At 40.8% G+C, this 25,085-nt stretch overlaps 1 protein-coding gene across 1 annotated transcript; it reads right to left on the bottom strand.

The window, feature by feature from the left end:
- Nucleotides 1-510: 510 nt before the first annotated feature.
- LOC139471739 (dnaJ homolog subfamily C member 16-like) lies at nucleotides 511-19,401 on the bottom strand. Its single transcript, XM_071254220.1, has 13 exons — nucleotides 19,220-19,401; nucleotides 13,661-13,727; nucleotides 12,184-12,386; nucleotides 11,607-11,740; nucleotides 10,262-10,446; nucleotides 9,268-9,528; nucleotides 7,446-7,576; nucleotides 7,005-7,197; nucleotides 4,358-4,549; nucleotides 4,161-4,228; nucleotides 2,793-2,942; nucleotides 2,089-2,253; nucleotides 511-1,476 (listed from the first exon to the last, which is right to left on the bottom strand). The coding sequence occupies exons 1-13, from the start codon at nucleotides 19,375-19,377 to the stop codon at nucleotides 1,092-1,094; spliced, it is 2,292 nt and encodes a 763-aa protein (XP_071110321.1). The 5' UTR covers nucleotides 19,378-19,401; the 3' UTR covers nucleotides 511-1,091.
- Nucleotides 19,402-25,085: the final 5,684 nt, after the last annotated feature.

Raw genomic sequence — 25,085 nt, 5'->3', positions numbered from 1 at the left:
TAGGATTAGAATATCCATGTCCTACAGACACAAGGGTCATACTCGGATTAGAATATCCATGTCCTACAGACACAAGGGTCATACTAGGACAAGAATAGCCATGTCCTACAGACACAAGGGTCATACTAGGAGAAGAATATCCATGTCCTGTAGACACAAGGGTCATACTAGGAGAAGAATATCCATGTCCTACAGACACAAGGGTCATACTAGGAGAAGAATATCCATGTCCTGTAGACACAAGGGCACAAGGGTCACCTTAGGACTAGGACAAGGTTGTTTCTCTCCACTTCCACTACAAGCGTAACAACTGGCTGTGAAATGAAGGGAGATCTAGTAGTTCACTCTCAAAGAACACACTGCACATCTCTTGAAACAAGCATAACAACATAATCAGATAATACTTAATAATCTGAGCTTACACATATTACATTGCATTAAAGATTATGTCATGTGGATTGTCTATTAAGGAATCTGCAAACAATAGCTCAAACAAATTAATCCATCACATTTTATACATTTTATGGAATGCCAAATAAACGTTTAAGAAAGTTTCATCAATACGGTGAATTCACAGCCTAGGTAACTCGGTCTCCCTTTTTCCATGAAGAGAGATTACTTTCAAATTTCAGTGAGCCAAAAAAACACTTCTAATTTAGAAAGTTTCTTCCTTCCCTTCTGTTGAGATCTATAATATCCTTTTCATTTTCTGACTACCAGGTTACATTTGTGAATCACACTGTGCTTAAGTATGTTCATAAATTTCCTTGTGTTTGTCCAATTTAATTGTACATTTATCACTGACTTCAAGCCTTAAATATCATCACAAGCATGATTGCCAAATGTGATCTGCAGGCACCAGCTTGTCTTCACAGTGCCATTTCAATATTAACTATATTTACAATAAAAATACTTAACCCTGATCTAGAAAAAATCTGTTTATATTTTCGTCTTAAAGAGCAGAAAAAATGTTTAAAGAAATATGAAAAGGAAAATAAATGAGGTAAATAACTACTCATCTGTAATGAGCAAGTATGTGTAAATGCTTGTTCACATAAATAAATAGCATATACGAGTACACATCACAAACATCATGAGCACATCTCAGGCCAGTAATCTAGTCGAACCTTAACAGCCGAGCCATCAAATATACGATCCATCCACATGGCCAACCCACTGAGATATTTCTTACTGAAGTCCATATTGTCCTGTTCCTTGTCGGAATCGGAGTCGTCGTCAAGGAAACCGATGGCCCTTGAGAGATTATTGTGTTCCTTCATCCACTGCCGCGCCTTCTTCGGGTGGAAGATGTAGTAGTATTTGCGGTAGCCGTTGATGGCGAGGACGGTGCCGACACAGCTGTTGATGTTGATGTTGTTGAGCTTGACCTTGAAGTTGAGGCTGAGCTCCAGAAGGTGCTGGTACCAGCTGATGTAGTACTCCAGCTGAAGGTACGCGAAGGTCAGGGCACTGTACCTGCAGAACACGAGGTAGCAGTCAGTACACGGTCAGAAATGCTTTTGTGAAAGGAAGTTTCATCAACACAGTGAAGCGAACTCTAACTTCTTAAACAACATCTTTATCAATGAAGAAAAGGATGACATTCAGATTTCAGTGTGCCACTAATAAAAAGATGAGCCCTTTGGAACTTTTGTACGCTACCTGTGCCAAACAGGAAAGATATTTTGTGAGTCCTACTGTACATTTAGCATGTTCCTATGCTAATTTACTGTGTATTGTTCCAGTTTACTGATTTGCAAGTCCCCCTGTCTGTACGAGTTTTTCTTTTCTTTTAATGTGTGCCCATTAACATGATTAAACACAAGGAATTTATTTCAACTGTGTAATAAGAATTGTCAAAGTGCCATTATATCTTTAACCATTGCCACACTAATACAAGGAATCTTGAGCCCTCGAGTGAGTTCGGAGTGTTCAGTACATAGACAAATAAAACAAAGATCATCATCAGGAGGAATCTGGAGTACAACCCACTCAAATTGAATCCTGGCAATTCTAAGGGACACAACTGGCTGTGGTTCTGACAAAAGGGTTGCTTGATCCTCCAAGCTGATCATAACCACAACCTACCTGGAATATGGCTGCATGATCTGGGCAAAGCGTGTCAACATTTGCTCTTTTGATGTCTCGTTGACGAAGATTACAATGGTGAGGCCTGTGTCTGCCTCAGCCACCAGATTCTTGTAAGTCTCGAACCTCAGGTCGTACAGATGGATTGTTTGGTTGTCGGGCGTGCTTGAATAACAGATAATTGTTTGATGTACGTTTCATCCACATGACAGTAAGTAAATCTCTGTTAATAGGGCCGTGTATTGGTAAAATATTTGTACGGCACAAAATATTGTGTTACAGGTATTGGTATTATGATATAGTTATATATATTCCAGCAACATTACAGCGGATATTCTAATATGAATCAACAGAGTTATCTCCCCATTGGAGTATTTCTTCCCATATTACAGAGTGAATCCACAGAGTTGTCTCCCCATTGGAGTATATCTGTCGATACTATAGTGTGAATCCACAGAGTTGTCTCCCCATTTGAGTATTTTTGCCGATATTGCAGTGTGAATCCATGGAATATTTCTGCCTATATTCCAGTGTAAATCAACAGAGTAGTCTCCCCATTTGAGTATTACTGCCCATATACCAGTTTGAATCAACAGAGTTGTCTCCCCCTTGGAGTATTACTCCCTTTATTCCAGTGTAAATGGACAGAGTTGTCCCCCCATTGGAGTATAACTTCATTTTTCCAGTGAGAGTTATCTGCCCACCTGGAAGGCGGGCGCATGTTCCTCTTCTTGGCATCCATCTGCCTCTTGACCTTGTCGTGTTCCACACTGGCCAACTTCTGCATGGAGTAGCCGGCCAGGATGACGAACAAGACAGCGAACATGACGGTCATCAGCGTCATCCCGTCATAGCTGGAAGCACACGCGATGTCATCTAATCATACTTGGACTAAAATACTTATACACTAACAACCTTCAACATTTGTCAAAGGGATGTTTCTACTCTGTCATTTTTCATCAAACTGACAAGTCGACTTCATCATGTTTATACACTTATATTTTGTACCAGCACAGTGAGTGAGTATGGTTTTACGCCACTTTTAGCAATATTCCAGCAATATCACGGCGGGGGGGGACACCAGAAATGGGCTTCACACATTGTACCCATGTCGGGAATCGAACCCGGGTCTTCGGCGTGACGAGCGAACGCTTTAACCGCTAGGCTACCCGACCGCCCCTGTACCAGCACAGCTGTCCCATTATGTCATGATAACTAAAACTGATATCTCAGACATATTTATCTTGGCTTAGGTTGTGTACATGTACCTCACAAGACCACACCGCACTGCACTGCACCGCACAGCACCACACCAGACCGCACCACACCACACCAGAATGCCCTCTTTCACCATATTCCTACTTTGAATCTGACCAGTACTATCAGTATCTTATATCATAGTATAATATATTATCAGGTATGGAGCTGACAAACCTTGAAACATAATCAGGGGGAATCTTTGATTCAAACCCATGATCCTAGGTTCCTGGCACACTGGACAGTGACTTGCAGCACCCATGCCCCTGAATCAAGAACTTGCAGGAGATACAGGGGAATGCCTTGGATCACCAGCAGGCAGGAAACAAGCCAGAGACAAGCCGCAGTGAAGTCTGCCAGAGACAAGCTGCAGTGAAGTCTAAGTCAAGCCAGCAGTACAGGGGACACATATTGTTCCTGAGGGGGGCATGGATGGCCCAGTCGTCTAAGGCGCCGTAATTTGCTGTGCAGAGTTGCGTCCCTTGGGCATGCCAGAAACCTATGATTGTGGGTTCGAATCTCGGTTTGCCCCGATTATGTTTCTAGGTTTGTCAGGACCATACCAGTGCTCGTGGGTTTCACAGAAGTGGTAAAAGTCTGAGACCTGGATTACTTTGGGCTTTCCTCTAATATTTAGCTGACACCCCGTGATATAACTGGAATACTCTTAAAAGCGGCATTAAACCCAACTAACTCACTCACTATTGCTCCTGAACTACCAACAGGGAGAAGCATGGGAAACTTGAGATTTCTCTGTTCCGGGAATACCCAGCATGTACATCATTGTACAAGTTACCATGGTTACCAGCACTTACCTAAAAGCAAAAAAGAAGAGTCTGTCTGCCCAGTCAAAGAGCTTGTGAAATATCCTTGTCAGCAAACTCTGAAATCACAATGAAAGTGTTAAAGTTTTATGCAAGATGCTATTCTGTCAGCCCAAGACTAGTAAATCTATTCAGACTGTTGGAGACAGACCTAAAGCAGAGACTGAAGCAGAGACGGATGTCCTCACCAGTGCATGTTCGTTGTAGAGCTCTGTGAAGATAGCCTTGTAGGGTAGAAGTCGGTCTGAGGTGAGGAGGGTGTGGAGCCGCGCCTCCAGCTGTTCCCGTGATGCCCCCACACGCTCACTGTTGATGCTCCAGCCGGACTCCAGGAACTCATAGTTCAGCTTCTGGCTGTCCATCCTCCACATGATGGCCACCTGCACAGTAGATAGTAACATTATACCACATGATGGCCACCTGCACAGTAGATAGTAACATTATACCACATGATGGCCACCTGCACAGTAGATAGTAACATTATACCACATGATGGCCACCTGCACAGTAGATAGTAACATTATACCACATGACGGCCACCTGCACAGTAGATAGTAACATTATACCACATGATGGCCACCTGCACAGTATATAGTAACATTATACCATATGATGGCCACCTGCACAGTAGATAGTAACATTATACCACATGATGGTCACCTGCACAGTAGATAGTAACATTATACCACATGATGGCCACCTGCACAGTAGATAGTAACATTATACCACATGATGGCCACCTGCACAGTAGATAGTAACATTATACCACATGATGGCCACCTGCACAGTAGATAGTAACATTATACCACATGACGGCCACCTGCACAGTAGATAGTAACATTATACCACATGATGGCCACCTGCACAGTATATAGTAACATTATACCACATGATGGCCACCTGCACAGTAGATAGTAACATACCACATGATGGCCACCTGCACAGTAGATAGTAACATTATACCAAATGATGGCCACCTGCACAGTAGATAGTAACATTATACCAAATGATGGCCACCTGCACAGTAGATAGTAACATTATACCACATGATGGCCACCTGCACAGGAGATAGTAACATTATACCACATGATGGTCACCTGCACAGTAGATGGTAACATTATACCACATGATGGCCACCTGCACAGTAGATGGTAACATTATACCATAAGATGGCCACCTGCACAGTAGATAGTAACATACCACATAATGGCCACCTGCACAGTAGATAATAACATTATTCCACATGATGGCCACCTGCACAGTAGATAGTAACATACCACATAATGGCCACCTGCACAGTAGATAGTAACATTATACCACATGATGGCCACCTGCACAGTAGATAGTAACATTATACCACATGATGGCCACCTGCACAGTATATAGTAACATTATACCACATGATGGCCACCTGCACAGTAGATAGTAACATTATACCACGTGATGGCCACCTGCACAGTAGATAGTAACATTATACCACATGATGGCCACCTGCACAGTAGATAGTAACATTATACCATGTGATGGCCACCTGCACAGTTTATGGCAACATTATAGCACATAAATAATGGCCACCTGCACTGTAGATGACAACATTACACCACATGATGGCCACCTGCACTTTAGATGGCAACATTATAGCACATAATGGCCCCTCGCACAGTTTATGGCAACATTATAGCACATAAATAATGGCCACCTGCACAGTAGATAGTAACATTATACCACATGATGGCCACCTGCACAGTAGATAGTAACATTATACCACATGATGGCCACCTGCACAGTAGATAGTAACATTATACCACATGATGGCCACCTGCAGAGTAGATAGCAACATTATACCACATGATGGCCACCTGCACAGTAGATAGTAACATTATACCATACGATAGCTATCTGCATAGTATATGGCAACATTATAGCACATAAATAATGGCCACCTGCACTGTAGATGACAACATTATAGCACATAATGGCCCCTCACACAGTTTATGGCAACATTATAGCACTTAAATAATGGCCACCTGCACTGTAGATGACAACATTATAGCACATAATGGCCACTCGCACTGAATATGGCAACATTATAGCACATAAATAATAGTCACCTGAACTGCAGATGGCAACATTATAGCACATAATGGCCACTCGCACAGAATATGGCAACATTATAGCACATAAATAATGGTCACCTGCACTGTAGATAGCAACATCATAGCACATAATGGCCACTCGCACTGAACATGGCAACATTATAGCACATAAATAATGGTCACCTGCACTGTAGATAGCAACATTATAGCACATAATGGCCACTCGCACAATATATGGCAACATTATAGCACATAAATAATGGTCACCTATACTGTAGATAGCAACATTATAGCACATAATGGCCACTCGCACAATATACGGCAACATTATAGCACATAAATAATGGCCACCTGCACTGTAGATGACAACATTATAGCACATAATGGCCACTAAAATAATTGCACATAAAAGAATAATAGATGTGAAAGATATTAGAAAAGAGATGGCAGAGATTGTATGGCAGTACTTATCATGGGCTATGGAAAGTTTCAAAAGTTCATCCCATTGAAGCAGGAGATAGACTATGAGCCTGTAACTGTTGTTTGGAATACCATGTTTAAAGTTGCAAAAGTAAAAAACACTTTCCGACTGATCTGATGAAAGGTTGTTCAGACGTGACCTAATGGGATGTCCTCAAGATTTCAGTAAGACTATATGTATTCATGGGTGAGGGAGGAACATATTGTAAACAAATTACAAGTCTGTGATATGTTGACAATAGAAATCCCCGAAAGTTACCTCAACTGTGCTTTCCTTCCTGGTGACATTGCCCTTGGTGAGAGTGCTGATAAACTTGTGCTGGGTGTCCTCGTAAATGTACACAAATTTAACCTTGTCATCAGAGAACTTCTTGGACTGTGCAAAATTCCTGAAGGATACCCTATGGGGGTCATGGTCAACCGACTGTTTGGTTACCAAGACAACACAAAATCTGAAAACAGGAATAATTTCTTAAGTTGGCGTAACTTAATAAGTACATCATCATCTGAAAACATGAAGACTGAATTATTAATTTGGTACAAAATTTCTAGAATTTTTATGTTTATATCCAAATTAAAGATAAACTCGGGGGACATTTCAGATGATGTATGGATCTCAAAATGAGTTCCTGTTTGGTGACCTCAGATGGTGGTACCAAGTTCATCAGACAGGTTTATTGGAAGATAAAGTAGTTCTTACTTCCTTCTTTTCAGTTTGGGTTCTGCTGGGCAAAGCGTGTCCAGGAACTTCTGTGACGACAGTCGTGGCAGCAGCAGAAACTTGTTGGACTCGATGACTTCATCCAATGTCTTCCTCGGCAGCTGCTGCATCTGTCAGAAACAAACACATCATATAAGTATCGGAAAACAGAAACAAACACATCATATAAGTATCGGAAAACAGAAACAAACACATCACATAAGTATCGGAAAACAGAAACAAACACATCATATAAGTACTGTAAATCTGAAATTAACGCGACTGTGAATAAAATGCGAAAAATGCGAGTGGTCTTTGCTCACATTGATTAACTTCGCATTTATGTCTCCAAAATGACTATGGACAATAAGATGGCCTCACTGCACACTTGCGGAAATACCAACTTGAATAATAACACAAACACAGTATATTGAGCCGTTGTTGTAACAAGTTTATAACAATGTCATTCAAACAATAGGAACTACACAATATGCATCCAGTGAGTTATCACTGCTTGGGTCAAGAGTTCTACCCACTTGTGTCAAGCTTGTTGACACCTTCTCCGCATACCAATCAGTGAATTATTATTATTGGTTCAATTATCTTTTTGCCTTGGAACATCCTTAATGCCCGTCAACAGAGTAAACATTGGAGGAAAACATTGTTTTTTGTTTTTACGGAAGTGCTATTTCCACTGGGGGTGGGGTGGGGGGAGTCGCATTGATATCGAGTCGCATTTCCGGCAAGGGGTCAGCGGTCGTATAACTTTGGAGACACATTAATTGCAGATTTACAGTATCAGGGAAAACAGAAACAAACACATCTTTGAAATAAGCGAGCAGTACATGTGTAAAAGTGCCGTGAGCAACGTAAGGGATGTTATACATTTCAATATACAACATACTCAACTGTCAACAATATGTGATTGATAAGACAATACTGACTGAAGATACATGTTGACAAAATTAACTAGGTAGCCCGCATGAGAAATTGTGCATGACAGAAGGAGCAGCTGGCCAAGTAGACAGGTGCACACCGGTGTCCAACAATGACCATCAATATTGGGTTTTGTGGACTAACATTTAACCAACATTAAATTCACCTGCATTGACAGAATTATGGAAGTTTTACCTCAATTAAATCATAGCCATAAATTCCTGTTTTGGCGGTCATCACACTATGAAATATAAATTATATGTTTCTACAAGGGGCGATTTACCTGCTGGCTTGTTGGCCCGTGGCCAGTTTGAATTACAAAGGCCTTGCTGAATTGTAAAGAAGATGGCCCGTCTGGCTAGTCAAAAGTTCACCCCTTCTCCGTGTATACTTAATTTGTTTCATTGGATCATCTCGGTAGAAAGACAACTGGACGCCATCTTGTCATGTTGTGTGCAACAACTTCTTTATTTGCTCATAAATCCCCATGAAAAGAGGCAAATGGACGCCAAGATTTAATCTCAGAGTGCAGGAAATAACGTCGCGGAGGTGAGGAACTCTATCATTTTCAGAGTCATTTAGTTGTAGGCCAGCTAGCTTCGAAAAGGGCCAATCCCTTTCAAGAGAAGCAATCCCTGCTGGCTACATACAAATTTGTTGTTAAATCTATCCCTGTTCTACCGTAGTCTGTACAGTATCATGTTGCTACAGCTGGTTGGTTTGTTGTTTAACGCCGCACTCAGCAATATTTCAGCAATATTCCAGCTATATGACGGCGGTCTGGACCAGACAATCCAGTGATTAATATCATGAGCATCAATCAACAGAATGTGTATCCACTGTTATACATTTTTACAGCAACAATGACACCTAAAGTAATACTTACAGCAACAGAGGCCACAGGAGAAGAAACCTCCTCGTTGAACATGAGGAGTGTTTCTCGGTTGTGATTGACGCCGAACATCTTCATGATCCGAGCTGCCCCCGGTGAGTGGGTGTTGACGTAGCCACTCTTCACGTACTCCCGGTAGTAGTACGCCGGCGCCAGGAACCGGGCAGATGGCTGATCTTTCTGGGAGAAGAATATAGCTCGCACCCTGTTGTCCGCCCAGCCGCTCAGGAACTCATCGTAGTTTTTGTCATTAACCTGCACAATACAATGTTGTGATCCAGTTCTGTAGATTCAGTTTTTTTACAACAGAGCTTGTTATCACGGTTATATTCCAGCTACTTGTATATCAAAGCAACTGAGAAATAATCAAGGTGAGGTGAAATGGGGTTTAACGTTGCGTCCAAGATTATTGCACTTATATAGCGACGTGCATGTACGTGTGTGTGTGTTTGTGTGGCTGCTTGTACTAATCCAGACTGATGCTGATTTATAGTGCTAGCACACTGAGATACCATGCCGCAGTTTAACATGAATACCCCATTCAGACACAGTATACTGACTCTGAGCCGACCAGTCCTTGTTTTAGCCCCTTAATGCCGAGCGCCAGACAGGGTAACAACAAGTACCATCTTTTAACGTCTTTTGGTATGACGGGCCGGGGATCGAACTCCGGACCTTCCACTCTCCGGGCGGATGCTCTACCACTAGACCACGGAGGCGGTCAGAAATAATCAAGCCTAGGTCAGACAAACCAGTTTTGATAATGTGAGCATCATGTCAAACTGTTGGGGTACGATGATACACAATCAACCAAGTTATCCAGTATGACCATCCAATAGACCTATTCTGACACCGAATTCCCCCGTCTCCCCCCAAGCAAAAACATCCCTTCAGTTGACTGGACTACCAGTGGCACCTTTCTTTGAATGGAAATAGATGAAACACACCTGACTGAAAAATAGAACTCCTTCAGCCTCAAATGACTTACCGTATGGAGAGTGTTCTTGGGGAACCAGCCTCGGACAAACTCTCGCAGCATGTTCATGCTGATCCCGCCTTTATAGTGCACTGGTCGGCCATTGACAATGCCAAGGATGGCAGGGGCGTGGCTGATCCGGAGGTGACTGACCACACCCTGACTGTGCATGTCATGAACTGCTCCAACACACAGACCTGTGGGTGGAAGGGGAAGACGTAGAGTGAGGAGTGTAAGACGCAAAATGAGAGGGTTGAAGACGCAGAGTGAGGGGGGTGAAGACACAGAGTGAGAGGGTTGAAGACGCAGTGAGAGGGTTGAAGACGCAGTGAGAGGGTTGAAGACACAGAGTGAGGGGGTGAAGACACAGAGTGAGGGGGGTGAAGACACAGAGTGAGGATTGGAAGACGCAGAGTGAGGGGGGTGAAGACGCAGAGTGAGGGGGTGGAAGACGCAGATTCTGGGAGCGGAGGACGTAGAGTGTGGGGGTTAAACTAACATTGAACATGTTGAAACCTCTTTCTCTGTATAGTTTTGGTGATCCTTCACCCTGACCATGCTGACTGGTCATAAAGACATTTTTTCAATCAAGAAAGAACAGTGAATTTGATCGGACAATTATTTTCCGTGATGTTGGACTCAAGATAACACTATAGTGGGATCCATGTTGTTTATCATAATAGGAATGGAGATGCAGTTCACTGAAACATCAAGGATGATCAGCCGAGGGTCAGATGTGGGTCGGCATCCGGAGGAGGTCACGTGAAATTGGGTTTAACATTGCGTCCAAGATTATTGCACTTATATAGCGAGGTGCATGCATGTGTATGTGTGTGCGTGGCGGCTTGTACTAGCCTGGACTGATGCCAAATTATAGTGCCAGCTCACTGAGATACCATGCAGCAGTTTAACATGAATACTCAGACACAGTATACTGACTCCGAGACGACTATCTCTTATTTCAGCCCCTTGCCGAGCGTCAGACAGGGTAACAACAAGTACCATCTTTTAACGTCTTTTGGAATGAAGCAGTCGGGGATCGAACCCCGGACCTTCCATTCTACCACAAGACCACGGAGGCGGTCTCATCGGGAGGAGAGCCAGTTATACCAGTCTTAAATGACTACTTCTTACGTTAAACCCCAATCTGACCAAATTCAGACAGTTTACGCCAATACGACATTTGAACGTCTGACAACTCCACCTTGGAATGTCACATTAGGTGACCCGAGTGACCTTTGACCGATTAACATGATTAATATACTTTAAGAATGTGCTGAGCCAATCAGATGTCAGCTTCCTGAAATGATTGGGCAAATTTTGCACTGAAAGCGGAACATGACCCCGAGATACTCACCCACGCTCTGTAGCTCCATGATGATCTTCTCAATGTACGGCTCAATCCGCAGACAGTCGAAGCAGAAACTGGTGTAGACGTACATAAAACAGGGCCGAGTGAAACTCTCCGGCACCACCTTCGTCTCAAAGTTGCTGAAATAGAGTAAATTATCGTTACCGTGGTTACAAACTGAGGAAGACAACAATCATGACAGCGATAATCTCATTACATTTGAATGGACACTGTTGTTCATGTTATTTGCCTTCCCATTGTTTTGTTCTACACCTGGCTTGAAGACACACATGGCATCATCTCCAGCAACGCAACCGTAACTATGCCTTCCACCATGTCTACAGAAAAACCCATGCATAATCAAAAAAATATTAACATATGGTATAAGATATGGGCCAACAGATAAACCAGGGGCCTGTTCTCTACAAAGCGTAACTTCCCAACTTTAACATAGGCTTGTGATAGTCATAGCTCAAAGATGATCGTAACTCCCAAAATATAACATAGGCTTACGACAGCCAAAGGGCTTAAGATCGCTGTGTGGAACGGTGCCCTGGACATCACCAACAGCCCAGAAACTCACCGAAGTGTAATGCGATGTTTTTCAATGATGGAATCGCCACCAAAAGAAAATCGGAATCCTCCACCACCTCCTCCCCCTCCAAAGAAGTTGTCAAAGGGAGCGAACCCCTGTTGGCGGAAATTGTGGTTGCGACCCTCGTTGTTACTGGCCGAAGTATAGCCATAGTTGTCATAGGTGCTTCTCTTCTCTGGGTCACTCAAAGTCTGAAACACAATCAAAAGAAAGTATTTGTTTGTTTGTTGTTAAATGCCGCACTCAGCAATATTCCAGCTGTATGACGGCGGTCTGTCAATAATTGAGTCTGGGCCAGACAATCCAGTGATTGACAACATGAGCATTGATCCATGCAACTGGGATCGATGACATGCATCAACCAAGTCAGCGAGTCTGACCTCCCGATCCTGTTAGTCGCCTCTAACGACAAGTATTGTCGCCTTTTACAGCAAGTATGGGTTGCTGAAGACCTATTCTACCCCGGAATCTTCACAGGCCCTCATTGTTCTGCGTCACTGGGAAGACCTTGTGGACATACACTGTGATGTAGCAGGAATTGTTCAGTATTCGTAAAGCTAAGCGCATTCACGTATTGGCATAGGTCTACAAAAACTGATCATGATAAATACATGTCTCTTCAATAAAGAGGCTAACTTACCATTTCTGCAGAGTCAGATTTTTTTGTTTTAGCCCTAAGACTGCGGAATTTAATTTGAAGAGTGTCATCATGGTCATGTGAAATGAAAAGAGTAAAAACTGCAATGGTCAAACAAAGAACAAAAAGTACAACACGAAAATGGCACAAATCTAGACATGCTAGAGCCCCACTACATATACCAAATTGTATTACATTCTGAAAGAAGATAGCTGACTAATGGCCATGAGAAGTTTCAGCTTCCAGTAAACACTGTAATGCAAAGGACTAATCCACATGAGTGAGTGAGTGAGTTTGGTTTTACGCCGCTTTTAGCAATATTCCAGCAATATCACAGCGGGGGACACCAGAAATGGGCTTCACACATTGTGCCCATGTCGGGAATTGAACCCGGGTCTTCGGCGTGACGAGCAAACGCTTTAACCACTAGGCTACCCGACCAACCCAAATCCACATAAACATACCAAATTTCATTCCATTTTGAACTAATATGACCGAGTATTGGCCATAAATAGTGTTTTCAATATGGCTGTCTTGGTGGCCATATTGAAAATCAGATTCAAACCTCTTGAACAAATTAGTAGAACAGGTTGGAACAGGTCTCAACTTCATTGGTTCAATGGTTTATGAAGAGACGCCTGACATGACCTCAACTTACTTTCAGTCGGGTGAGCTAAAAAACAATGTTTTAAGTAAACAAATTGCATCAAAAGAAAACCCTGGTATCTAAAAACGTTTTCTGTAAGGACGACATGCATTCCATCAGCTGACACCTTCAAGGATGATATGTTGTAATTATCTTTGCTGATCACTTCGTCAGGAACTCACCTCATAAGCCTCATTTATCTTCGTAAATACGTCAGCAGCATTTGGGGCGTCATTCTTGTCTGGATGCCTGAAAACAGTGTGGATCAATGTGACATACATGTAAAATGTTGAAAAATATATAAAAATCACTGCCATAAATGCTAACTCTCACCATGCTGACAAACATCAATTGACAGAAATCCGAAACATAAAAACAAGTAAACAGTGTTATAACTATCCCCCGATATGGGGCACATTACAATACAGGGAGAAAGGGGTGGGGCACACCAAAGAAAAGATAACTTACGGCATCAATAGTTTCTGACACATCTTATCCCCATTTCAACCACTCTTCACTCAGTAAAACAACGAGAATTAAGGGGCCTTACTTTGCAAAAATTGTTTTACGGCATCTATCTTTTATCTCAGCATCTTTTGTAACAAAACTGCCAAACAGGTCTTAAATTCACCATAAAACCTCCTAGCACGCCTTACAATTCAAATGGAAAAAAACACACACTTGAAAGTTGTACCTTCACACAAGATTTCTATGATCAAAAGTGACGGTAAGTTCAAATAAAATATGTTATCATGGTTATCTACTGGAAGCAAAACAATGAGTCATATACACAGGAATGTTCACAGAATTGAGCAAGGACACAAATAATTTGCAATCCGAGTCCAAACAGATGGGTGTTTGAATCATTAATTAAAATTGTACATCACATGGGACAAATATCTGACATTTCCTTTCTTATTAGACATAAACTCAAACATTTCTGTTTGAGCGTTTGATTCTCTTCAATCTGCCATGGAAGTCCCCATCTTCACCATGCATACCGTAATAGACTTGAGGCTCCTGAACAAGTGCAATCACCTTACATCAACACCATGATCACTGTATCAGTCAAGTTCTTGGAGTGAGTGAGTCTGTGAGTGTGGTTTTATGCCGCTTTTAGCAATATTCCAGCAATATCAAAGCTGGGGACACCAGAAATGGGCTTGCCACATTGTACGCATGTCGGGAATCAAACCCGGGTCTTTGGCTTTACGAGCGAACGTTTTAACCACTAGGCTACCCGACAGCCCCTGAAATTCTTGGAAACCAACATGATCAAGTGAAGCCTGCCACCAGCCTGGTGGACCCCCCAAACATTATTACCCAGAGTCCCATAGACTCGAAAATAGATATACCCACGTCAATATCGGCGTACATGTTCTCCATTTTATTATGTTAATCATATTAATTCAATTTTTTTAGTTGGATTATGGGTAGGCCAGAGCAATCGAATATATTTTGCAAATTTATTTAAAAAATTATTAAAAATGCATTTTAATCTGTTGATTGAAATGAATTGATTTTTTTCAATTTCCTTTTCTTTTAAAGTTTTATTGAAACAAATATTTCAAAATTGGTTTGCGGTAATAACACGGATTGACATGATCAATGAGGACTAGGCTTGCATGGTTCAACCAGTGTACTGGTATACTCCAATACACTTACATATGTATTGTTTAAGCTTAAATGTACATCAAATTTCTGTGTACATCAGAACGGGATTTTTCTGTCAAGCGTTAACTCCCTAAAATCATTGTATATGCATGACTTCAAAATAGTCAGTGATATTTACTTAGCGTGTAGAAAAAGTACAATTAGCAGCGATTAGCGTCAATCACTGCCAAACACTTTAGCTCCCAATATTTCACAATGCGTAACACAATACACATACCTGTAGCACAATATATTGCAACACACATTTTTCGAAATACAAAACCCTAATGTCGATTAAGGAAATTAATCTTTAAAAAAGTGAAACAAAACTATTTTCCTCTTTGCAAGGACGTGTTATAACAAGGAAATATAAACCAGAACTCTGACACTGAATCAACTCCAGGTACCATGGTTACTGTATATTTCATGTGCTACACTGTTAGTGTAACTATGGTAACTGTTCTTGTTAAAGGAATTTTCATCATGTTCATGACTACAACAGTACATTAGTCATTAGTAATAATCTGATTGAACAAATAACCAGACCATGACAAGACAAGAAATAATTACTGTGGCTGATTTCCAAATTAGAGCTTGTCATGAGGCAACTATTTTCATTAATGGATACAAATGTCAATCATTCAAATTAAATAAAAAGTTTGGCAAGAGAAGCCTTTTCATACACTTTAACTGCTGGGTATCAATCTATCTAAAATTATACGACTGTACACTTCTTGCTAACATGATCAAGGAATACGACTCATTTCCACAATTAGACTCGTTCCAACATTCTGTATTCGACGTAATAAGCGCCCCGCTCTAATAAGCGCCCATGGCGATATATGCTAAGATATTGGCTTGTGAACAATCTCAATTAGCACCTCTTCCGATTGATCAAGGTACACAAGACTTATTTATTCGCGTATAATACGCACTCGTGTCTTATATGCACCCTTAATTATGGGCAGTTAAATTCTGGAAAAAATTATCTGTCGTACATAAACATTTCAGGATGTCCGCACAAACCACGAATTATCTTTCAACTTTGTTTTTCTTCACCAAAATAATATTCTAATAACAGCCCCCTATTTCTAATTTTGAGAGCGCCCTGGGCACTTATTATGTCAAATATGGTAACCGCGATACTGGTGGAGACACCCAATCCAGACAGTGTGGAAAATAGCTGCCTGCCCAATAGCCTGTGGCTTACAGTAAAGATTCTGAAATATCTTAAAATGTCCCTCGCTCGACTGGCCACTGAAATATTAACGGTGACCTTTTTACACATCTTGAAAAAATTCTCCTGTTTCTGTACATCAATACAACCATCCAAACACGAAGAAATATCAATAATCGAGGTCGTGAGATTAAATTCACCCCTTCTTCTTTTTTGAGTGATGGTAACACTGCATATAAAAAACATGTTTTGATTTGCAGTTTAACCAATCAGAAGCCGTGTTACCAACTTTTATTACCCACGTCAATATTGCGCGGACAATGAATGGTTTCACTTCTATTTTGACAATTGAACTGTGACCCTGAATCTGTAACATGTTCAAAATGTCACAACAGCACACCTTGTGACTGGTCCATATCTTAAGTGCAAACTGAGAGATGAAGAGAAACGGAAGCAAATACGGGAGCATGAACAAATAAAATGGTCAGTGCAGTTTCCACGGTTAGTGAAATTTGAAACTGGTATGTAACTTTTAAGGTTAGCTAGCCAAACTGGCCAGGAATATTTTGAGAGAATTCCAGAAACTGAATCCAGAGATGTCGATCCCAAACTGAAACAGTTAGGAATACTGTATATCGTGAAATTAATGTGACTCCAAAAGAATGCAACCGCGGCCCATAGCCTAAAATGCAACTCAATATGAATGCGACACCCCCTCCTTTCAATCATCAGTGGATTTATATCTAAACAAAATGTCTTCTGTTAGGTTTACAGGAGAATCCTCACCTTAATCCAACCTTACATTAATCCAATAACACACCAAATAACAGCACTCATTGGGACAGGCCAGAAAAAAGACACTGTGTTGTTTGGGTGGCGTCTGTCTCGACTTACAGGTGTGATCAGTGATGACATAAGTGAGTAGAACTCTTGTCTTGACCCCAGCAGTGACAATTCACAAGAAGTAACTAGTGTTTGAATGATATTGTCAATATACTTGTTAACAGTTGTGAGGAATACATAGTTGTTTGTTTTCAGCGTATGTTTAAGTTGGTATTTCTGCTATCAAAAATGTCTTATCGTTGATATGAATGCGATGTTTAATAATTTTTTTCATTTAATTCACGTTCGCGTTAATTCCAAGATTTCAAGATTTACAGTATCTGGGACGACTGCATGCTGGCCAGACTGCATGAATGGTTGCTAATGCTTATAACATGTTTAATGTCCATGTGAGAACCATCTACAGGTAACCAAAAGCATGCAGTCTTTTTAAAGCCTGGTTACTCTGATTCTTCTTAAGTCTTGGCATGGCGCTAGTATCGATACAAGAATGTTTGATCCATGTATTTGGGCACCGTTTATCAGAAAAGGCACAAGGAAACTCAAGTGAATTTTGAATTTCATGGAAAGCATTCGGGACTTTGTACCATGGTCCTTTGTACAGGTGCATTTTGACGACCCAATATATTGGTTAATCATTTGAACGATGATTTTTGCAACTCAACTGACCATTCCTCTCTTGTTGCGCTGCCACATAACATTACATAACATGTAATATATTCACCACATCAGACCTGGATTTATAACCCAATCTTAGATTTAATAACTCCCCCAGACAACAAGAAATGGCTAATGCGAACCACTGATTGCAATATATCCTTGACACCCTCAGAGGCACGGTGAACTTTTTTTGAGTTATCACGGTTATTTTGCATAGTCCTTGTCAGGTAATCTGAGTGGTTCACCCACTTATTATACCTGTAATAAATTTGTTAACTGAGCATCAAGCTTACGACGACATATACATGATATACACAGGTGTATCTTTATAACATGAAACATGGAAAGCAAGATGGGGGCAGTAATTATTGTATGGGTCCTTGCTGTTTTGAGTATATGAACTGAACATGCTGAACTTCTTTGTTGCAAAAATAATCATGATAATATGTACACGTATTTGATGTATACTAAACTACATAATTGAACATACACATCTACACCCGCAGACATATTTTGCACTGTGAAAGGTTCCAAAAAGCATCATCCAATCAAATGTGAGGACTCAAGGGATATTCCCCTTCGCTGTCAACAAGCCCCAGGGTTTCCCCTGACGCAGGATTCTTGCGTATATGACTCTCAATTAACATTATTAAGGAAAAATACGTACAGAAATAAATGACTGCGCCATGACTGTCGCAATTTCAAAATATCTATGTTGTTTACCAGCTTTGGAATGAAAATATTACAATTACTCACCTGAACTTAATTCATAAACATTATCTGAAGACAATATATGCAAACATCTTAAAATTTACGTCTAGTTTTTCATTAATCATACAATAAAACATTCGACTCTCAAAAAATATTTTTGAATCCCAAAAATTCATAGGCTGAGTCAAGGTGACTCTCAGATATTGGAGTCTAGGGGGAACCCTGAAGCCCCCTCCAGTTGCCCCCTCGCTAGTCCGAACCCCAGTTTTTTGGGTAGTTGATGCTCACTGGCATCAGGTGATTATGCGGGCTAATTAAAATGTTATCGGGGAAACGGGTACGAGCTGGAGCATTTTGACATGGGCCTAACACTTAGTATTATTAAATTTACACATATATGTTACACCGTCAATGATGTTATTCACACAGTAACATGGATACAATTTATTCAAAAGCGTAATCTAAATTGGTAGTGAATTTTTTTGCCAGTGGGATCTTGAGATGTTGCAATTAGTAGGATTATGATTAATATGAGAAAATGAATAAGATTTCAACAAAAAATACAAGGAGATTTGGATTTTTCTCGCATCACGAGAAATTCCTTGCTTTTCACCTCGCTCACGCAATCGAATGTTACATCGCGATAGGCTAATGGAAAACATTGGATAATATGACGATAATGCTATCACGAACTTACCATTCCCTGGCCATCTTTTTGTACGCTTTCCTGATTTCCTGACTGCTGGCGCCTTTTCCCACTCCAAGTGTTTCGTACAAATCATGACAATATGTAACGACAATGAAACAAGCAATCACTGATAGCACAACCACAGAATTCATCGTCACACTCTTCATTTCTGTGATAACATGCAAAATAACACCGGCACTCAGCATGCACCTGCCATAATAGTATACTTCCGGTTGTGGTTCGAAGAAAAGTTGGAATTGAATTCTGAAACGATTTTTGAATTTGTTATAAAAATAGACATCCTTCAGAGATCATTCTTGGTTCTATCAGAGACCATATGATAGATTTATTTATTATTTATAGATATTATATGGTCTCTGGTTCTATGTATTTGCACAGCTGACTCAAGATTATTTATGAATATTTAATCTTGGAAAAACAATGCCCTCTCCCTTTCACAAACACACCAGTTATCAATTACAAAATCCACTCTGAATGATTAATTAATTTCGTGTTCATACCAAGGAGCCAACGGTGGCACAGACGTCTGGTCTTATAATATTATGCCCCGATGATTGCAGGTTTTAATTACAAATTTCATGATATTTTTCTTGTTATGCATGTCTACGCCACATGTTGTTGCGTTCAGTAGAACCCTTCACAGTGAGGTGACAGACATATAAACATGTTTATTCAGTATTATGGGCCATAGTAAGTATGGTCCTCACGATGCTACAACATAATATATTGTCACGTGAATATACAGAATATAAACACATACTCAATCACTCATTCGGATACCGAGTTATGTTTATCATCCAACTGCTTTAAGAATTTATGACACATATAATATTGCTGAAAAGACTGTTATTGCATGGCGCCAGGCGCCGTGCTTTATTTGTTATGGGTTTGAGAAAATTACGTGGGCCATGAGGATGAGTAATCGTTGGAAAAATGTAAGCAAACTTTTAGAAGAACCTTATGTTTGGCTCAAATGTGTATAATGATACGCGTACATAGGAAATAAATATATAATTATGAAAATATGTGTTCCTCACTGTAAATTCCTACACTAAACATGCTGATGTTATTCGGCAACAATCAACAGGAAGCCATGATTTAAACTAATAATCTTTTGCCTTAGAGACTTGTGCAAGTCTACAAACCGCTATGCTGGAAACGTTAACCTAGTTTCCGTGCAGCGAGATATTAGCACTTTTGGACAGCGTGAATAATTGCCGTGTCAGGCAAGAGGAGTAAACATATTAGGGAGGTAACTCTCACAGAGAAGTAGGGTTCATGGTTAAAAATAACAAACGCACTCACTACGTTCTGGGTTTCAATTTTACAACATCTGCATGTCTCCACGTGCAGATCAACTTCATTACCAAATAATATTAGAACATTGTAGCTATTACTTTGGAAAGATTAATTATGGACCACATTGTCATAATAATCGTTCATGCAACGTGGGAGGTAGGCCAATGCATATCCGAGGTTCGATATTTATATATAAGTTATTGTCATGATGCATGCACATCAATAAATGCGATAATTCAGGGTGGTGTGTTTGTTTGTTTGTTTGTTCGTTGTTTAACGCCGCACTCAGGATTATTCCAGCTATATGACGGTGGTCTGTAAATAATCGAGTCTGAACCAGACAATCCAGTGATTGACACCATGAGCATCGACCCACACAATTGGGATACGACAACATGCATCAACCAAGTCAGCGAGCCTGACCACCCGTTCCCGTTAGTCGCCTCTTACAACTGCCAGGTCAACCCCGTTTGTATGTTAATGGTCTCGTTCCACAAAGCGATTTTGGTGTTAACTGTGTTAAGGATCGTCTTGGCCCCAAACTACATGGGGTATGAACTCCTTTTCTAGAAGCTGGCATAATATTCACACTTCCTAGTTGTTCCCAATGTAAATAATCGATGTGTATTTTTTCTTGGCTTTGATCTCGTTGCTTTTAACTTTTTGTTTTGGGAGACCCCAAGTGTTTCCACTCAATGGATCCTTGTTTGCTTTTGGGATCATATGGATGGATCCAGGTTTCGTCATCTGTCAGAGTGAGTGAGTTTGATTTTACGCCGCTTTTAGTAATATTATTCACACATTGTACCCATGTCGGGAATCGAACCCGGGTCTTCGGCGTGACGAGCGAACGCTTTAACCACTAGGCTACCCGACCGCCTCTCCCCTGTCAGCAGGCCTTATGTGAAAATATTCTCGATTGCTGTTATATCTGGTTAACAAGTGACAGATGGTGGCCCGCGTTAGCTTCATTTCAGCCGATAGCATTCGAGGAGCCCATCGCGCACAAACCTGTGGCACATGTAGATTTTCATGAAGGATTTTAACTAGAAATGAAAGAGGCCCGTGAAAACACCTCATCTGTTTCATATTTAGATCTGTGCATAAAGATCAAGAGTGACAACAACAAAAATTCTCCATGAAACAAAATGACATGACGGATGAGGGAGGACATTTCCAAATTGGACGCATCAGTGATAAAAATGACGTCTTATCTTATAACATATAATTGCAGACAAGGTTTTGTCGCTCTTATTCCAGTGACCCATATGATATGCCTTTGGTCTCCTCTAACTCTGTGAGTGTTATGCGTCTTCTTATCAGTACCGGGGGCCACGGGTGGCCAAGCCGTCTAAGGCGCCGCGATTCGCTGTGCAGAGTTGCGTCCCTTGGGCACGCAAGAAACCTATGATTGTGGTTCGAATCTCGGTTCGCCCCAATTATGTTTCTAGGTTTGTCAGCACCATACCCGTGCTCGTGGGTTTTACCGAAGTGGTAAACGTCTGAGACCTGCATCACTTCGGGCTTTCCTCCCACGATATAACTGAAATACTGTTAAAAGCGGCAATAAACCCAACTCACTCACTCACTCTTATCAGTACCAGGTTGTGGCAGGTATCAATGTTTTCTTTTGTGGTGCTGGTGGTGTAACTCTACCCCTCTCTCTCCCATTTCACACAACCCTCCCACTTCGTCCTACAATGAATAACCCAAGCCCAAAATGGTACATATACGTTTCACGATAAGTAGCTTCACTCAGATCAGTTCGATGTGCTTTATGTGATGTGATTGTGATTGGCTTGACAATTGTTTCTACTAGCTTCAGTATTAGAACTAACACAGAAACAACTTCAAAGTAATTAAGAAGCCAACAAACTCTGGTAATGAAAACAGGATTGACAGTGTTTCCTTTATCTTTGTTTGATCCATTTATCTTTTACTCTTAAGCTCGAGACGAAGCGGAAATACAGCATGTTCCCTTCAGTAAACGAGAGATAAAAATCAAAAGCAAAGCCTACATCGCCCTAAATCCTGGATCCACCCCTGAACAGTTTGTGAGAAGTTATCTGTGGCGGGGTACTTTTGTATAAAGGTTCTTTGATTACTGAATAAGCGTTAGTACTGTTCATATTTTGGATATAATATCACTCACTTCAGATAGTTTCAAATAGTGACGATACCAGGTTTTCGCGAAAAGGTGTGCGTATCCTGTCCCAAAGGTGGCACATATCAGAAATACATGCAAAGGCATGTCAACGGTTCATTTGAAAAAAAATAACACGGGGAGATGCAAGTCAAAATAGGTAATTGCATCGGGAATCATACAATAACAATCTAGAAATAAATCAACCCTACACAATGGAGGAGCTCCTCTACGTAATCCAAAACAGGAAAAAGGGCACAGCCCCAGGATTAGACCTAACCTCTTACCAAATAATTAAAAAACTCCCCCTAAAACTACTCCAGGCACTACTCAAACTATACAATCTCATCTACCTAAACGGACAGGTTCCTACTCCCTGGAAACAGGCCCTAGTCATACCAATCCCTAAACCTAATAAACCAGCTAATCAAGCTAACTCATATAGACCAATATCCCTAACTTCAAACTTATGTAAAGTAATGGAATCAATGGCTAAAAATAGATTACAACATTACCTAACCCAAAATAACATCATAAACCCAGATCAAAGCGGTTTCACTCCTGGCCGCTCAACCCTAGATAACCTCGCCCGACTAGAACAAGATATTAAGACAGGACAACTAAATAAACAATATACCACAGGCATCTTCTTAGACTTCTCTAAAGCTTTCGACATGGTATGGCACGATGGGCTAATACAAAAACTTAAAAAAATAGGACTCAAAGGTCAGATAATAAACTACATCCAGGACTTCTTAAACAATCATAAAATAACCGTGGGTATAGACCAAACTCTATCGGACCAATGTCCCCTAGAAAATGGCACTCCACAGGGCAGTATCCTCAGCCCCACCCTCTTCAATATAATGATAAACGATCTATTCGAGGGTCTATCCCCTAAAGTAAACACATCAAAATTCGCGGATGATGGAGCCATCTGGATCCGCACTAAAAGCATGAAAATGGCCAAAAATCTACTCCAAAAATCTCTTAATAAAATACAACAATGGGCTGACAAATGGGGCTTCTCCCTTAACTCAGAAAAAACAACAGGAATAGTATTCAAACATAAAAACATGAAACCCGCCTCCCCAATCCTCCAGCTAAACAATCAAACAATCAAATTTCAAAAACAAACCAAATTCTTAGGACTTATTTTCGATGAACATCTCACCTGGGATGCTCACATCCAAAACCTAACAACTAAATGCAGTAAAGACCTAAACACCCTAAGATGCCTAACTGGCTCTAACTGGGGAGCCTCCAAAGATACTCTCCTCTCTCTCTACATATCCCTAATTAGATCAAAACTAGACTACGGCTGCGCCATATACAACACCCTAAACAACTCTCTATCTAAAAAACTTGACTCAATACAATATCAGGCTCTCAAACTCATTACACGCACCCAACATGGCACCTCCTACACCTCACTTCAGGCCTTAACAGGAGAAATGCCACTAAGTCTACGCAGGGAACAGCTAAGCTTAAATTTCTGGGCCGCGTCCCAATCAAACCCTCTCATCCAAAACTTAATAAACCAAAACATCAGCCCTAAAAACCAAGCTCTAGCTCGTAAACACCCCTTACTTACCCCAATATCCCAAAGAATAACAAACTACCTAAATGAACACCAAATTAAAAATCTTAAACAAAACTGCAAACAATCAAATATCTTCACCCCTAAACTTAAAATACCCAAAATAGACACAACACTAGCTAGCCAAATAAATAAACAAACCGACCCAAACATAGCTAAAACTACCACACTAGCAAACATACACAAAAATTGGCCAAATTGGTGTCACATTTACACGGACGGATCCTCAGATCCGACCTCCAAACACACAGGTTTTGGAGTCCATACCACACAACCAACTAAAACCACACAATCCTTCCGACTCCCAAATAACCAATCAATATTCACGGCAGAACTAATGGGCATGGCCTCAGCCCTCCACAATCAAGAATCCAAAAACCACCAAAAAATCCTAATACTTACTGACTCCCTAAGTGGACTACAAGCCCTCCAAAACAAAAATACCAAAAACCGACCTAAATTAATAAATCAAATACTTAAAAGCTCCAACGACCTAACAAAAGCAGGCAAACAAATAACCTTCTTGTGGATACCCGCCCACGTAGGAATATACGGTAATGAAAACGCCGATAAAGCAGCTAAACTATCCCTCAAAATCCCAGAAATAAGCTTAAACTTACCCATCTCAAAATCAGAAATTAAAAGTGTAAACAAACAAAAAATCACAAAAAAATGGCATAACCTATATCTAAACTCAAATAGCCAAATCAAAAGAGTGCTCAGCAAACCACTAACCAAACCAAAAATTCTCCATCCATCAAAAAAAATCGACAGAGTAATCACTAAACTCCAAACAGGACACACCAACCTAA

This window comes from Haliotis cracherodii, unplaced genomic scaffold (genome assembly GCF_022045235.1).
Source record: "Haliotis cracherodii isolate W230 unplaced genomic scaffold, xgHalCrac1.p SCAF_23, whole genome shotgun sequence".
Taxonomy (NCBI): Eukaryota; Metazoa; Mollusca; class Gastropoda; order Lepetellida; family Haliotidae; genus Haliotis; species Haliotis cracherodii.
The sequence above is the reverse complement of the archived record's forward strand: the minus strand, read 5'-3'. Positions and strand labels throughout refer to the sequence as shown.